The 15,171-nt window shown below is 46.7% G+C and overlaps 1 protein-coding gene across 1 annotated transcript; it reads left to right on the top strand.

Moving 5' to 3' along the window:
* The first annotated feature begins 3,085 nt into the window (after positions 1 to 3,085).
* On the top strand, positions 3,086 to 15,146 carry GABRP (gamma-aminobutyric acid (GABA) A receptor, pi). Its single transcript, XM_010156582.1, has 9 exons — positions 3,086 to 3,141; positions 4,485 to 4,597; positions 6,282 to 6,349; positions 7,979 to 8,196; positions 9,006 to 9,088; positions 11,460 to 11,597; positions 12,893 to 13,045; positions 13,575 to 13,768; positions 14,832 to 15,146. The coding sequence occupies exons 1-9, from the start codon at positions 3,086 to 3,088 to the stop codon at positions 15,144 to 15,146; spliced, it is 1,338 nt and encodes a 445-aa protein (XP_010154884.1).
* The last annotated feature ends 25 nt before the right edge of the window (positions 15,147 to 15,171 follow it).

Below are 15,171 nucleotides of genomic sequence, written 5' to 3'. Positions count from 1 at the left end.
CACTCCATAGTACGTCATGCTCAGGGCAGAGGCGAGGAGGGGGTCCGGGAGCCATCACTCTCTCCCTCGCTTTCTCTCGTTCACTCCTGTACACTTGCTAACACTCTCCTGACTCCTACGTTAGCTGCTTCGCTAACTCCTGTGCTGGCTTGTTCGTGAGGGAGTTGGTGGGTTTGTTTAGTTTTCCCCGGGCTTGCTATCACTGAGAGGGTTTGCTTGGAATCTACTGTGACAGCGCTTGGCCTGCGGCCCTTGGCCTGCTGTGACTCTCGGGCTCTCTGGGTCTGACTCCCACTACTCAACACCTGTTGTGCATTGGGCCGTGGGTGGTGAAGAATTGTATCATATGTTTTATTTTCTGTTATTTTAATTAATCATTATTAGTAGGTTTTGTATAGATTAATTTAGATTTAATTAGTAAGTAGTTCTTATCTCAATTTTATGAGCTTCCTTATTTCTTTTTCCTTCCAATTCTTCCCCTCCGCCAGTGGAGAGGAGGGGAATTTGTGAGAGCGGCTTCATGGTATTTTGCTAGCTGGAGTTAAACCACAAGGGTCTGCGGGAGGACCCTAGTTGGATCTATTTTACTATAATACTTGCATCTTTGTGTAATTTTCACAGCCAGCAGGGAGAACACAGAGCTGAGCGAGCTGTGACATTCTCAAGGTTTTCATTATCTCTGAGGCTACACAGTTTCTGTACAACTCTGGCAGCAGGAGCCATCCCTGCACCAGGTGTACTACTACCGCCTGCACAACTACTGCTGCTCTGGCGTGGCCTCTGCCCTGCTGTCGCTGACCACAGAACAGCGTCCAGATTGAACAGGGTTTAAAGTTTGGGGTTTTTTTTCTATTAGAGTAAATGGCAATGCTTTACTAGACAGAGAAACATAAACACACAATCTTTTAATAATGTATTCCCAGTATACCGCTGGTAACCTCTGACAACAGCTCCCGCGCTCTAAAAGCAGAATTGCAATTGTATTAACTGATACACTGAACAGCAAACAGCTTTGGTTGTGTTCAGCTCTGGGCACAGTGTCACCTTTTGGTCACCCATCAGTACTTTGGGATGCCTAGCTTCTAGCTCCATTAGGTGCTTATAGATGCCCTGTCGCTGCCGCGCAGCCTTTGCAGTATTTATTACCTTCACAGTCATATTCCAAAGGAGGAAAACAAGATTTTCCTTGTTATGCAAAGAATTAGCAGAGTCACAGGGAAATTCAGGCTGTGTATTTCACTCAGGTCTGTGGCAGCAGCTTTAGATTTATCCCAGGTGGTTTGTTTCAGCTGTCTGTGCCAGGCAGCGGTAGCGCCCTTGCAGTGCACACTTGGCTTCCGTTGTCTGAGGACACTGCAGTGTCCCAGGAAGGCCTTTTACTACATAAGAGGTCTCCATCCATTAGTCAGTTATCAAAATAAATAGAATTTGGCTTGCTTTTGTCAGAACAAGGCCTTAGTAGCGAGGGTCAGATAGAATAAAATGGTTGAGAAACTCACTCTGACGGACCAGTATGCAGCAACCCCAGCGCCTGTGTGAAACACACTCACAGAAGATGCTCGAGTGGGGTTCCACCCCTGAAGTTCGTGAATTTTCATACTTTAAATAAATGCTAATTTGTAGATCTTACTAGAAGTTGTTCTTTAAACTACCTGGACTAATCCTTCTTCTTTCCCATCAACATTGTGTCTAACATTGCTGTGAGCAGGGAAATGATTCTCTCTAGTCCTGCACGATCTCATTATAGTGAGGAGCATGTTCAGAGAAAGGGCCGGAAGTGCAAAGCCTTGTTAGGAATTCAGATTTTGGACAGATATTTGAGCGTATTTGATTTTGAAAAACATCCCTTCTGCAGTGGGATGCGCTGCATTTGTGGTCCTTGAACGCTCGGGTGTTTTTACTGGCTCTGTATAGGCCAAGATGTTCTCCTTGGCTGGAACCCTGCTGTCCCATGGCACAGCACCCGGGCTGGGAAGGCAGGGTGCCCTCTGGGCTGTGGCGAACTGCCGCATGAAGAATCTACCCAAACAGAAAATTCCTGGTATTTGGGTTAGTATGGAATAGCAGGGTTCGAAGCCAAGGCCCTAACTGCCGTGCATGATGAAAAGATCTGAATCTGGGATCCTGCTCTCATGGTGCCAAGGCACGGGGACTAATGAGTCCCACCGTCATTCCCAATTTGTAACAGTATAAACAAGAGGAAGGCTCGTATCCATCCCGGAATGATGTTGCCTGGCCAGTATCTGCAGGAAAACTCTGATGCACGGGGCTCAGTGGGAGTAGCGTGGCGGAGCAGGTCGAGCAGTGTCACATTTCCAGCTCAAGAAGAGGTGTGCGACTGACGCAGCATCGAAGGCAGGCAGCAAAAACGCAGCGCGGGGCAGTGCCCAGTGAAGAGCCGCCCGTCGTTGTGCCTGCTCCAAGGGCAGCATGAGCCCGTCAGAGTCACAGGCCAGACGCCAAGATGTGGTTCCACTCCCAGAAAAGTCAACGAAACCCATTTAAAGCGGAATGATTTCATCCTGTACTGCATGCCGAGCGACTTGCCAACATCACTGGTAACAGCATGGGTTTATCCCAGGAACGAGCGAAGGGAGCGCAGAGCTTCAGCACTTCTGCACGGTGGGGCCTGGGACTGAAAGATGCTCAGTGTGTCATGTGTGGGCAGGGTCTCGCTTGGCTTCAGAGTCTGACTGCCTTAAGGGAACTGCCTAAACACGTCTTGATTTAATAAATCCCTTCCCGTGGTGCCATTCTCAACACCAGCTAATCGCCATCCCATGCTGAAAGAAGAAAAGCCCCATCTCAAACAACATGGCACCTAAATTTGGTGACTGTGTCAGGGACTTCAGGACCTGTGTTACTGAAAGTGTGAAGAGCACAGTGCCGAAAAATGACACAAGCTGGAAAAAAGGGCAGGGGCCACGATGTGTTGGGAGTGTTAAACATCACACAGCGTGTGGTTCTGACTGTGCAGGATTACTTTTCCCTGTCCCCTTCCCTTAAAATAGTTTTTCTTAAACCACAAAACTTTGCTTTTCTGCTTCACAGGCAAGCAGAGCAAATCCAGGAATAATCTCCAGAGATGTCCTGCAGATATTTTTGCTTCCTTGGCCTGTGTCTTTTCCTTCCAACCCAAAGGTAAGCGGCATGTTTGTTTGACAGGCAATGTCTGAATTATGTTTCATATAAATTATGTGGGTCAAAGGGGAACTATTCGTCCAATTATCCAGCTCATCCAAAGAAATGTGGGTGCAGTGAGGGATGCGCCATACGAGAGAGCACCCTGCACAGGTCCCCAAAACACTGTGTACATTCACAGTCCAACCTCTTACTCCCTGTTCAGGACCAGAAGAGTTTGCAGTTTTCACTGGAAATCCTCCTCCCCTCTCCTGGGGTTCCAGCTGGGTGATTTCCATCCCTGGAACTACATACAAGCCCTCATTTTCTTGAATGGTTTATGTTTCTGCTGTGTACTCGGTGGTTCGGTTCTGCTGTAAGGTCCTGTTTGGTCTATAACCTGTGGGAAAGCTCCAAGGATGAGTAACACAGCTGCAGAGGCAACAGAAGAAATAAATTCACCAGAGTTGTTTCATTGCTGAGTTTCTTACTGCACAGACCAGTGGTCCTGAGATGCGAGGGAGACGCAGAGGCACTGCCTCCCACCCTGCCAGCCCATCCCAAAGCAATGACAAGCTCTTAACCATTCACTCCTTAATGAGCACAGGACCACACAGGGACACTGCACCCTAAAACTTGTGCAGCCCACCTGTCTCTCTAGCTCTCTGCACGATGGTGCAGATCTGTGGGCTTCCTGATGTCAGGTGCTGGCTTCACTGCCTGCCCACAGCGTTAATTTTGACGTTGTAAACTGGAGTCGAGCCCTCTGTGTGCACAGCAGCTGGGGGACTCGGCTTTGCTGGTGTCTGTGAAGTGCTGGGTGCTTGCCCTTTCCCTTCCGGTGTACTCCAAAGGTTTTCCTCCTGGCAGCAGCTGTGGGGACGCTGCCTGGCGCTGGAGTATGAGGATGAAAGGTTTAGGGGACTAGTGATTAGGGAGGAGGAGCTGTTGGTGAGTAAGATTTGTCTCTGTCTGTCATAAGCAGGAGAAAAAAGAAATGCCTGTTCCTTAGACAGACTGTATGAGGAGGGGTGGGAAGGGGGAGGCTGCAGGTTCTTAAGGAGGTTTTAAGCACATCCTTAGGCCACTGTGTTAAGGAGGTTTTAAGCACATCCTTAAGCCACCGCATGTAGCTGTCAGCTGAGGTAATTTGCCTTTTCCCACCTCTTCAAGGTGCAGATCATTCAGCCAAGATAAGCAACGTGTGCAAGTGCTACTGATTGCAATGATCTACTTATTTTTAATAAGCATTTTATGCAGTTTGTTTGCTAGTCTGAGCACAAGCTGGAAACACAGCTGCAGCTGCACACCAGAGGTGCCCAGCATGCCGGGCCACAGGTAACAGCACGTGTTTGTGTCCCCAGAAGGTGCTCCCTGGGTCACCTGTCTGACGTGCGTGGCAGCGACACAACATCCCTCCCTGGATTTGAGAACCTCACCATGGGATACAACAAATACCTCAGGCCCTACTTTGGTGGTACGTTGGCTCCGTGCATTTGACTGTTGGAAGGACAATTGGTAATGCCTGTGTGGAGGGAGGGCGTGCTTAAAGCGTTCTTTAGGGTGCCCTGGTTTAAAAGGTGGTGTTCCGTTTAAATTAGCTACCAGCCAAGGCTCCTTTCTGGGCATCCATTGTTGCCTTGAATAGATTGTGCATGCATGTGTGGGGCAGGAGAATGTGTCCATCTATGAGGTTAAGAACAGGGAATTTATAAACTTCGATACCCCTGTGAAGACCCACCAGAGTAACGAAATTCTGCTCCAGTTGTACATGGTTTTGTTTCCAGTCTGACCCTTGGGATTTTCTTGTTCATGTAGGTCTATTTAGCAGATTGTGGCTGTCGAGGAATAAAGCCATTCTCCTTGCCAGAGACACTGACTTTTGACACACACCCTCACTTCTCACTGAAACACAAACTAAACCTGCTCTGAACCCTGGGGAAACTCTGGGGAGCAGGTAGGGAGCACCTGAATGACAGTTGGGCAGTTAGGAACTTCCCTGAGGCTGTTGTTCTACTTGAATCTCAGGTCTCCCACCTTCCAGGGGGGTGCTATTAGCCACACAGGGCGAAGGGTTTCTTGGAATGACATTCAGCACCTGAAAAATACTGATGAAAGTTTAAAAAACAGCTGTGAAAATTGTTATTGTTATTAATTTTGCTTTTCTGCCAGCACCCATTAATGAAACTCTGTTCAGCAGAAAAGCTTCCCATCAGCTTTCACCAGGACTTGGATGTTTCCCACTGTAGCTCCTGCAGACTGACCACCTGCTACTGGCAGCTTTGAGCTGCTTCCTTTTCCCGACCACAGTGACAGATTTCTGGGACAATGCTGAATTTACCAGCTTGTTATGCTTAGAGTGGCTGATCTCAGGGAGGAAGAGGAAAGCTCCTCTAGATCCTGTGACATCGGCAAACAGACTGAATTACCTAGCAGACTGAATTGACTGCACCTACACCAGCCTCGTCCCACCAGAGCCATACACGTTAAACCAAAATGGCCAGGGCTCTGGTTTGCCCTCCGCCACAGGCCCCGAGTCCTCACAGATCTGCTCTTTAATTTGAGTGGGCTTTAAGTGTCTAAACAGCTCTGAGCAAGATGGGGGACATGAACGACAGCTTCTTTTAAAACTGCACGTCTTTTGCCAGGGAAAGGTATCTATAATTCGATGAGATGCTGAGAAGGAGTGTCAGCAAGTCGCGTGAGGAGAGGCGTTGCTGTCTCATCACCCAGGGCGCCAAGCCCTCCCCACACCCCTCTTCTACCGGGGAGCCCCCGCACGAGGGCTGATGGGGAGAACCGCTTGGTACAAAGCTGACCGTTCTCACCGCTGCGCGGGTGACAAGGGACAAAGTGGCCCTGGCTGCGGGCAGTGCCGCCGAGACGCTGCGGATCTGCACAGCCAGTGCTGGTGGATATTTGCTCTCCGTGACCATCACCAAATACAGAACTCTGCTCCCTAACACTGAAAACTTCATTTTGGGTCATGATGTCATTTGTGAGTGTAATGCTCTGTCCCTTTGGGCTTCTGCGGTGTAGAGAGCGCGGTGTGTGCGTGGGACGCAGCGAGCAGGGCCCACCCTGCCCGGCACCCTGCCTGCTTTTACTGTGCCTCTCACTCTTCCTTCCACCCTGCTGTAAGCTTTTCTTTCCCTCCACAGGAGAACCCGTTCAAATTGCGATGAGTCTGGACATTGCAAGTATTTCTAGTATATCCGAGAGCGACATGGTGAGTGAAAGAATTTTTATTTTATAAGAGAGAAGAGTAGGATCTGCCTCAGAGACTTGTCATACATTCCTGTGTGTTCAGCGCACAGACTGTCATATTCAGGCTGCTTTGCCCTTTTTCAAATATCCAGAGAACATCTTCCACAGCTGGTGAGGAGTCTGGTTCCCTCCGCTTCTGATAACAGCTAGAACACTGATCGCTGAAAATTCCTGTTTCAGGTTGACCAAAACTATGGGCAACTTGGGTAAATTCAGCAAATAGTTTCCCTCCAACCAGTCAGAAGTGCAGTCAGGAGCAGTTTCAACACTTCATTTCAGCACTTTCAAGAACACCACTGACTTTGGTTTTTCCTCCTTCCAAAAAATTAAACAAGTGCACTAAATAAAATACTGTAACTTTGATAAAGCCTTTGGGGAAGGGACAGAACCATCAAAATCAATTAGTCACATAACTCTAACTTAATTAAAGGGCCTTGTAAAATAGCTTCTGGAGTTTTTCTTCTTGATGGTCCCTTTAAATTGCTCTGACCACATGGCAAACGTTGCAGAGGCTTGCTCTGTGCTTCCATAAAAGCTGGAAACGAACCGGGATTCTTCACTTTCGTCACTAAGGTAATTCACTGTACTGAAAGCCGTAATAGTGCATTATTTGACGTGTTTTTTCCTGCGTCCCAGGCTGAGACTAAAGTTGCAAAACCTAATGCTGACACTCAATGCTTACTTAGGTGTTTTCTCGTAAAGCATTTTACAAATTGCAGATCAAATGACACCGAACTGCTTTGTCCCCCACGGAGGGCAGCCTGTCTGTGGTAAAACATAGCGCCTTCGCGTTGTTAACACAATCGCCTGTACCCCTCTCTGACAGGGATGTTTGGAAGACAAAAGGCATTACTGGTTGCATTTACTTCATCCATAAGGAAGGAAGGGAAATGGTACCACAGTGCCCTGTCTGTCCAGAAGGCTCAGTAAGGAATTACCTTTTGAGCAGAGTACTGCTTGTCCTTTTATGATGGGGCACCGTGAAAATATTCCAGTCACTGCAGATAGATCTTGGCAGGCTAAACTCAAGTTAATCCTTGTGTCCTTAGATTCAAAACTCCTATTAAAAAAGATGCTACAAGTTTTGTTTTTTCATTTGTTTGGGGTTTGTTTTTTAAGACCTTGGTGAAAGCACAGGCTGGATTTGCTTACCTTTTTTTCTCCCAAGCGCCAATGTCTCTTTCATGGTCACATTTGTAGTATGTGTGTAGCTTTCCAACTGTAGACAATGACTTATTTTTAATGTCAGTGACTTGCTGAGGGGCCTGAAGCGTGCACTTCCCATCTCTTTTCTTCTCTGCAAATGAACACAAAAATAACAGTTACAGTAATTGCTCATTTTAAAAAAAAAGGTACTATGCATGTAATTTCTAGTATTCCAACACTACACCTTAGAGTGTAAGTATATGCAAAATGTAATACAGTAAATAAAACTGATGAAAATCTATCAGATTCACTGCATGAACTTGAAGCTGAGCTTTGAGAGGTTGAACAGCTGTGTGTTCTGCCTCTCATCCACCTGGCACACCCACAGCTATGCTGCGCTGGTGTTCTGGACCTGTGTCCTCAGGGCTTTTCCTCTCTTTCCCAGGATTACACAGCTACTATATATTTGCGGCAGCGCTGGACAGACCCCCGCTTGGTCTTTCACGGCAACAAGAGCTTCACGTTAGATGCTCGTCTAGTGGAATTGCTCTGGGTGCCAGACACGTACATCGTGGAGTCAAAAAGGTCCTTCCTGCACGATGTCACTGTGGGGAATCGTCTCATAAGATTGTTCTCTAATGGCACTATCTTGTATGCCTTGAGGTAAATCAACCTTTGGCTTTGCTGCTGCTGAGGGTTTATGCTGGACAGGAGCAGATACCAATTCTTATGGGTAATGAGTGTGGGGTCAACGAGCCAACTGTGACCACGCTCTTCTGACCCATTGTCCCTTGTCCTGGCCACCTGGAAATGGTGCAGGATTCCCCATCATGGTATGTGCTGTGCCCTGAGCACGGTGCCTGCTCGGGAAGCTCAGCAGTTTAGATGTCGGATGGAGGCAAGGGGGGACATCACAACAGTAAAGGTTTAACAGGTACTGGGAAAGGAAAACTGTTTGTTTAGCCAGCGCCATGCAGCCGTGACTTCCGTTTCCCAGCGAAAAGCCTACCTGTACGTGCGCTGCAGAAACGCGTGCTGTAAGCGCGTCAGCAGGTCACAGTGCCACCTCTCATGGTAACTGTCCGCCAGGAACCTTCACTGCAGAGTAAAGCTGCAAAGTAAAACTCGTTCACCCTCCACGTGAGAGCAGGCCAGAGCGCGTGTGCAGTTAGCTGCTGTGCCTCGGGTGACAAGCCGTGAATTCTTACAACCTGCAAACTGTAGCACCCGAAAACAGGCAAATCTCCGCTAAATGTCCCAACGCAGCACAGCAAAATTCCTCCTTCGGTTACGTTTTCGTTCGTGTGGCTGCGGGGAGCAGATCTTTCTAAGGAGGGTTCTCTCTGATGACGTCAGTCCATTTCTTAGGTCAGAATTATCTGAATGGCAGAGTGGGGTCTCTGCAGCCTAGCTTGCTAGTGAGGTATTATGTGCTTTTATCGCAACTGCCAGAGTCCTTTCTCTTCCTACAGAATCACCACTACTGTTGCTTGTAACATGGACCTGTCAAAATATCCCATGGACACACAAACATGCAGACTGCAGCTAGAAAGCTGTAAGTGTAACAGTCTAGAAAAACTGACCCGGCTTTGATTCCGTGTGTTCACGTGTGAGTGTGTCTCTTGAATATTTGGCTTCGTCACAGTGGCTTTCTGGAGTAGGCTTGGAGTCCTGCAACTGCTCATGTCCAAACGAAAACAACTTTGCTTCATCATTCTTCAAATGCTGTGTTGTAATCCCCAGTTTAGAGGATTCCTGACGCTGGGCATTTTAGACAAAAGGAGTGGTAATAAATAATGTTTTTATTAAAGTGTGGATAGTTTAAATTGCACAGAAAGGATGAAGTAATAAAGGCTGGTTTACCAAATTAGGTCCCTTTTGCACACACAGCTTCTTCAAAACTAACCTGTGGGGTAAGTGCATGGGACGGAGCACAGCAAGGAGAACGTTGCACGTTTTTAGGTGTCTACCACCTGTTGCACCTCCCAAACCTCCACCGTAACAGGACGGTGCGAGGAGTCTGAGTTGAATGTGCCTCGCAAAGTCATGAACTGAAACTAAGGCCAAGCCCGACTTTGGGGTATTTGCTGCTCCACGAGGGGTCTGTTACAGCGATGCAGGTGATGAGACCCTCCTCCACAGGACGAGTCTCAGCCTTGGAAGACTCAAGAAAAGGAACAATCAGGGAGTCCTGCCCTCAATTACATTGACAGCTCAGTGGCAAAGCTGGCTGGGGAATACTCCAGGAAAATTTAGGACGCTGCAGGGCTTTTAGCCAGGAGCCTGGCAAGCTCCTGCGAAGCTCCCCAAACCAGTGACCATCTCCCACTTCACGTCACAAAAAAGAAGCATCTAAAATCTTCATACTGAAAAGACCAGGTTCTAACTTCTGGGGTTGCAGCAGGAAGCACCTAGGGAAGCACATATTATTTTCACATTAAAATCATATTAGTTCACCATGGTTAACTTTATTACAAAGAATAGCTCCTGAAATAATAATGATTGGCCTCTTCTGCTAAAGCATAGCTTGTTTGGGCCTGGTTTAAAAGTGATTGGGTCCTACATCATGCTCAGCTGCTGTATAATTCCAATGAAATTACATGCATATTGCCCACTGGAGATTTCATTAGGATAAATGCCCAGAAATAATGCTATTTAAATATACGCCAGATGAATTAACAACAATCTATCATTTATTATAAAATTTTCCTGAGTAACCCCAATTTATAAAACAGCTTAGAAATTTTGAGAAGTCACGTGCTTAGGATTCTGCTCAAGGATTCATACCCTGGACACCTAATTTAGGAGTTCATCACACACAAGCTCTGGTAATTTGTGTCTAATAAGAAAACACAATTAGGTAGGAATAGAGCTGCATCTCATTCCTTCTACCAGGACGAAGAGGCTGTTATCAGAATCAGAGTGTCCCTACTCATTTTCGCAAAGAAGGGCACTTCATAAGAGAGTCAAATTAGTGAGATTGATGGGCTTGTTTCTTAAATTAAGTGCAATTTTTGAAGTGAGTGGCAGGCTGGTGACAGTACAAGCTTTAATCCTGAGACCGAGGTACTCCTCAGCCCAACCTGAGGTCACGTTATCCCGTCATTTACACTCCTGGAGGCAGTTACTCAGCTGGCATACATGAAGTTTACTGATAACTGCTTGAGCTGTTGATTTCATCTGTCCCAGCATTTTGAAGCAGGAATTCAGTGTTACCTAAATGTTGGATGCGTTTATTTGGCCTCAGAAACTTAAGCCTTTGGGGGTAGGAGGAATGATTTGTAGAAAAAGCTGCTTTTCTGACCAAGTTTCCTGGACAACACATGCCCAGTCAGAAGAGCCTGGTTTGTAACCAGATAGCAGTGTCTACCCCAAGCTCTTGACTAACTGAAAATGCCTTTTCTGGGTTTTTTAGGCGCTTGAAGTGGTGTTTCAGTGAAATGTGCTTCTGCCACCTGCTAAGGGGCTTGATGGGATCTGTATTCTATTTTTAACTGCTGCGTTTCTCCTGCTCCCCTCTCATGACTGAAGAGACGTGTTCTAGGGTTGGTCGCTGCAGTGGTTTTATCCTGCTGCACTTAATCAATCTGTGCATTACAGGAATACGTTATTTTTTAAAATTTAAAATATTTTAAAACAGAAATACCCCATGTAAATGACCGAAATAGGTTCTTGGCAGCCTTGTTATGCATCATTCACAGTGGCGTGTGTTCCTGTTGAAGTCTGAACTGAAGTCTGAAGGACTGAAAGTACAACCGTGGAAGAACAGTCAGTGTCCACCCGTAGGCTGACACAGTGAAGAGGGTCTTTGTGCAGGCTGCAGTGCTTGGACGCTGTTTCTGTTCCCACGCAGGAGACGGGGCAGGGCAGTAGCTGGGCTTTTGCTGGCTAAGCCACAGTAATACGGGTCTTTATGTTCTCCTTAGGGGGATATGACGAAAACGATGTCACCTTTGCGTGGCTGAGAGGAAATGACTCTGTCCATGGCATCGAAAAGTTGCGGCTCTCTCAGTACACTGTGGAACGTTACTATACCCTGGTCTCGAAGTCACAGCAGGAAACAGGTAAATCCGTGAAAGAGAAAAGCAAGAAAAGCTCTCAGGTCTTTCCCCTCCCACCTCCCCTCCCTTCTGTGGGCCAGTATCTTTTGACTCAAGCCTCACCCAGCAAAGTCTTTAGCAAATCTTAATGTCACAAAAAGAGATGAACGGATGGTGAAATGCAGTTAGTTGAAATGAGGATATTCTGTAAGACAGAAATCCATGGAAAGATGGGATTTTTAATACACTATATGTGCTTGAAGGATTTTCAGGTGGTTATTTGTTTGTTTTTAATTCTCCACTTCTTTCCTTTCCCACACGCACCTGAAGAAACTCTCTCCCTTCTTCCCAGGTGTGCAGACTATAAATACTGCAGAGAGCCATGTTTACTGTAACTGGGAGTAAAATTCACTTTTAAAACATACTTTTGTTTGTAAACCACAATTCTAACATGATGGAATAAGATCCCTTTGTACATCAGAATTCAATGTCTTTTTCATTATCAGTGTAAATACTCTTCTCTCCAATCACAGACGCTGTGAAAGGGGCCAATACTTCCTCAAAATGGCCAGGTTTTAAAAATAACAATGTTTTGTTGTTTACGGCAGTGTACACAGCCCTTGAACAACATGGGGTTTGTTTCTATGTTTTACAGGGAACTACTGTTTAAACAGCAGAAAGATGTCCTGAAAATACTAGCGAACCAGCCCCGGAACCCTCATGTTAGTACTACAGCAAAGGGAGTTTTAAAAATTGACTGAAATTTTTTGGGCACAAAAAGACACAGTTTGATATCCAAGATCACAAATTACTAATGGATACAGGGGGTCTAATTCCCTGTGATGAGGTATCGGGATGCTCTGGGATGTGAGCCAGAGCCTGCTGAAACGGAGAGAACAATCTTCTGTTTATTTCTCAGCCAGCAGATAAGACCCAACTTGGCAATGCCCCTTCAAAGCGGCTGTTGGGAAGAATGTGCTGTGCTGGTATGAGAGAACAGATGAAAGCATCGGCCCCTCTGTAGTCCCAGTTAAGGCACTGGTATAAACTGTTTCCACTGTGGATTAAGCTCAGGAGCCCCTTTACAAGCCAGACGTTGCTTTAGATGTCTCTAGTCAGTGATGCTATCTGTGTCCTCTCGCCTAGGACACGTAAGAGCTCTGAGGCAAGAGGTCAGGCTTGTGTAGGAACACATCTCCCATGATTGCAGCGTGGCTCTGCTGAGGTACCTCAGCTGAAGAGCTGGTGCCGGGCTGTCCCAGCTTCTCTTCAAGCCTTGGGAATCTCATGTTCGGTGTCTTTCTTCCTTTCATTAACAGGCAGTTACCCACGCCTGATACTGCAGTTTGAGCTGAGGAGAAATGTCCTTTACTTCATTCTGGAGACCTATGTGCCCTCCACTCTGCTCGTCATGTTGTCCTGGGTTTCTTTTTGGATTACATTGGATTCAGTGCCTGCAAGAACCTGCATTGGTGAGTTACTGCCCGAGGAAGGGAGAGGATTGAAGCAGGCAGGGGAGCCTCTGGGGGCTGGGTGGTTTTCTCGAGCTCTCTGCCCAGTGCTAAGTGGTCTGCTCACGTTCTTGTGGCACAGCTGGGTTAGCAGTATGGAGCACGGGTGGTATGTTGTGGCTGGCACGTTTGCCCGCCTGCGGAGCTGTGTATGGCCAAGGCTGCCAGCAGATTCACAGCAGAGGACAGAGCACACGGCCTTTGTGACGTGCTTTGGAGGGGACGGGGCAGGGAGGATTTTTTACTGAAGGCAAGAAAAAGAAGTGAGCCAAGTACCTACTGGAGCCAAGTTGTCAAAGGCAGGGAGAGCCTGTGTGGAGCTAGTAGCTAGCACTACAAAAGAATTTTAGTTGCTGGATGATTTGGATTTGATAAGGAGTGGTGTGCTCTGTCTGGCTAGCAACAGAGCGCAACAACGTGTGCGGAAGGGTAGGCCAAGCCTATTCCAAAGCGTCCACAAGCGAAGGTCTTTCCTTTTCTACTTTCCCAGGAGTCACTACCGTGCTTTCCATGACAACTCTGATGATCGGCTCGCGAAGTTCACTTTCGAAAACCAACTGTTTCATTAAGGCCATCGATGTTTACCTTGGCATCTGCTTCAGCTTCATCTTTGGTGCCCTTGTGGAATATGCAGTGGCTCACTACAGCTCTTCCCAGAAGTGTGCAGATAAAACACCGCAAGAGGTAAAGTCTTATCTACCTTGATAAGCCAAATGTGCTAGATTCAGTCAGGAAAGGGTTAAATCTTTTTACCGTGGCTGCTAGAAAGCTGTGTTCCTGGATGCAGGGAGCAGTTAAACCACGACACCCAGTTATCTGGGATTGGCAATAATTAGTTCTCCATTAATTGAATAAGACAGACATGTTACACATGAAGTAGCAATTGCTTCTCCTAAGTGTCACTAAATCTAAGTTTTTGTGAGCAACAAACATGTGAATAGCCCTAGGCCGCTGTGTGTCTGACAGACGTGTGCCAGCTGAGAAAGCAGCACCGTGTCTGACGTCACGTTACGCTCACAGGACCACATCAGAAAGGCACTTTGGCCCACCTCTAGAATCGGGTCTGTACCCTGAGCTGAGCTTATGTGAGAGCATGAAGCACCTCTGTCCTTTCCAAATGCAGCCAAAGAAGAGCCAGTACAACACACCTCTTTGCTTTTCTATGGAACAACTCTGATTAGGGCACTGATCCGGGAGGTAATTTCCTCTACCAGAGGAAAGCTGAAAGTTTCTTCCTCCCTTCCCAGAAGACCATACCAAACATCAGGACCACAGTGTTCTGTGGGAGTTGTGTGAGAGGGTGAACTGTTCAAAGTGCTCTGCTTCAGTATGAGAAATTAAATATTCATATACGATTATAGTCCAGGGGTCACCGAGAGCCCAAATCCTGTCAGAGGGAAAAGAGGTTTCCCACCTCGATGCTGAGTTTCCCAGCCGTGCAGTTACTGGTGGATGTGAAGAGGTGGATGTGTTGCAGGAGATGGATGTTGTGTTGCTCAGTGACACAGAGTTGAGACCTGCTCAAAGATCTCAAAATACCTCTGGAAATGCAGGGGTGGAAACCTAGGAATCTCTTCAGGCACTCCTACACAGTAGGCAGCAGCGGGAAAGCATGTTTGAATATTGGGATGAACACATATAAAGCTGTGTTCTTTTATCTTTATCCTTATGGTTTCCCTATTGGTTAAAGCATGTTTCCTCTGCAGAAGACAAATCCTAAAACTAGCTGTACGCTCTTGCTTCCTAGGGGCCTGCAAATGAACTCACTAAAGAAATGGAAGAGGTCAACATCACTGACATTATCAACAGCTCCATCACCAGCTATAAACGGAAAATCAGCTTTACAAGTATCGAGATCTCCAGCAATAATGTTAATTGCAGTGACTTGACCATGAAAACTCATGAGAAAATCAAATGTGTCTTGAGAAACAAAATGCACAGGATCATTAGTTATTTCACAATTCAGAACCCCAGCAATGTCGACCACTACTCCAAATTGCTGTTCCCTTTGTTTTTCATGCTGGTCAATGTGTTTTATTGGGCTTATTACCTATATTTTTAGTGGAAATGAGTCACTTCCTGCTTCT

The sequence above is a fragment of the Eurypyga helias genome, unplaced genomic scaffold (genome assembly GCF_000690775.1).
Source record: "Eurypyga helias isolate BGI_N326 unplaced genomic scaffold, ASM69077v1 scaffold12348, whole genome shotgun sequence".
Classification (NCBI taxonomy): Eukaryota; Metazoa; Chordata; class Aves; order Eurypygiformes; family Eurypygidae; genus Eurypyga; species Eurypyga helias.
Note: the sequence above shows the minus strand (reverse complement) of the source record. Positions and strands in the feature narration are given on the sequence as shown.

Bases quoted from the DNA above. Each gene is read 5' to 3' on its own strand.
- GABRP (XM_010156582.1), top strand. From the start codon at position 3,086: ATGTCCTGCAGATATTTTTGCTTCCTTGGCCTGTGTCTTTTCCTTCCA. The intron at 3,142-4,484 runs GTAAGCGGCATG...TTGTGTCCCCAG, and splicing joins CTTTTCCTTCCAACCCAAAG to AAGGTGCTCCCTGGGTCACC. The intron at 11,598-12,892 runs GTAAATCCGTGA...TTTCATTAACAG, and splicing joins GAAGTCACAGCAGGAAACAG to GCAGTTACCCACGCCTGATA.